Source organism: Triticum dicoccoides, chromosome 2B (assembly GCF_002162155.2).
Source record: "Triticum dicoccoides isolate Atlit2015 ecotype Zavitan chromosome 2B, WEW_v2.0, whole genome shotgun sequence".
Classification (NCBI taxonomy): Eukaryota; Viridiplantae; Streptophyta; class Magnoliopsida; order Poales; family Poaceae; genus Triticum; species Triticum dicoccoides.
The window spans coordinates 516,315,425-516,316,795 of record NC_041383.1 but is presented as its reverse complement, the minus strand read 5'-3'; the positions used below and the strand labels follow the sequence as shown (position 1 = coordinate 516,316,795).

General features: G+C 40.8%; 1 protein-coding gene across 1 annotated transcript; it reads right to left on the bottom strand.

Annotated features, from left to right (window-relative positions):
* Positions 1 to 238: 238 nt before the first annotated feature.
* LOC119364573 (60S ribosomal protein L5, mitochondrial-like) lies at positions 239 to 837 on the bottom strand. The gene has a single exon (XM_037630059.1). The coding sequence runs from the start codon at positions 835 to 837 to the stop codon at positions 268 to 270; it is 570 nt and encodes a 189-aa protein (XP_037485956.1). The 3' UTR covers positions 239 to 267.
* Positions 838 to 1,371: the final 534 nt, after the last annotated feature.

The following is a 1,371-nucleotide window of genomic DNA, read 5'->3' as shown; positions in this document are numbered from 1 at the left end:
AACCTCGAGATGCTAATCCACGAAAAATGATACGATAAGTGCGAAAGAACTCAACTGCAGAACGAGGGCGACCCGTGAAAATACCTCGGTTTCTTACTCGTGCCATTGAACTCTTTCTTGGCAACTTGGACAACTTATAACGATGTTTGTCCCGCATATCAGATGGAAGATCGGGTCACAAAATTAGAAAGCTTTCGTCTCAATTCATATTTAGCCGCGAACAATCTATGTTTGTGATCTCGTATATTTCGTCGCTTCTCCGGCATCTTACTTAGTTTCCCCCTCATCTTTTAGCAAAAAGCCGCTCCACAGTAGTAAAGTCTCATCTTTTGTATTGGCCGAAGTGACAATAGTCACATTGAACCCTTGAATATGCTTGAAGATCTCGAAATGATCTTCCAGTTCCGGGGAGAATTCGCAAAACTCCGTTTCCATAAAGAATTTGATGGAGTTTTCCCGTATTTCGACCGGAGAATCCAACATAGACATTACTGTAAAGATTCTGACCAAAAAATGGTACATTCCATGCCCTCGGAGAACGCTTTGTCGTGCAAAGTCACTGACATATCCAGTGTCTTTTTCGGACCCCAAGAATGGATTGGATCGAAATGACTTTCCTGCTTGAAAATAGGGGCCCCTTTGTGTCTGTATGAATCTCTGACCGCACAAAATCTCCATAGCCAATTTTCCAAATTGGATTCTGAAATCAGAGGCAGCTTTTGGTACTAATCTTATTTCAAACAATCCAGGAACTTCCATAACATTGGCGTGATTCAGTTTGAGCAACAGATCCTGACGTAATACATCTTCGTAATGAAAATGGAGTGGAAACATCATGGCTTTTCTGCTTTTTTTGAGAATGAGCATTGTGAACTATCCGCTTCAAAAAGGATAGTTGATCGAACCGAAACCAACGTCAAGTACGAGTTATTAAGCGCCGAATCAAAAAAAGTGTACTTCCTTTACGCTTGATGTAGGATTTACCTATTAATATGAAGTTCACTCTTCTGCTGACTTGAGTCCCGAAGGGAAGCGAGTGATTTCCAATTCTTCTTTGCTAGCGCTTGACTCCTGTGGAATTCCATTAACAAGCTTAAAAGAAAGCCTTTTATTTGGTTTTTGAGATACTAGTTATTTATAGGTTAAGTTCGATATTTCACTCCGTGGGCCGGCTAATTAATTCAAGTAATTCCTGGAGGGGAATCAATCGAAGAGATTGCATGCCCATGCTACAATTCCTTACTCAAAAGGACTAGAGTGCTAAGCAGCCTTCCCGGCACCACCACTATAATGAATGGCTCAAACAAATAGGAGATGAGAATCTAATTGATCCTTTCTAGAATAGAATATAAAGAGAAGCTTGTTCTGCCC

Coding starts and splice junctions, on each gene's coding strand:
- LOC119364573 (XM_037630059.1), bottom strand. CDS start 837: ATGATGTTTCCACTCCATTTTCATTACGAAGATGTATTACGTCAGGAT.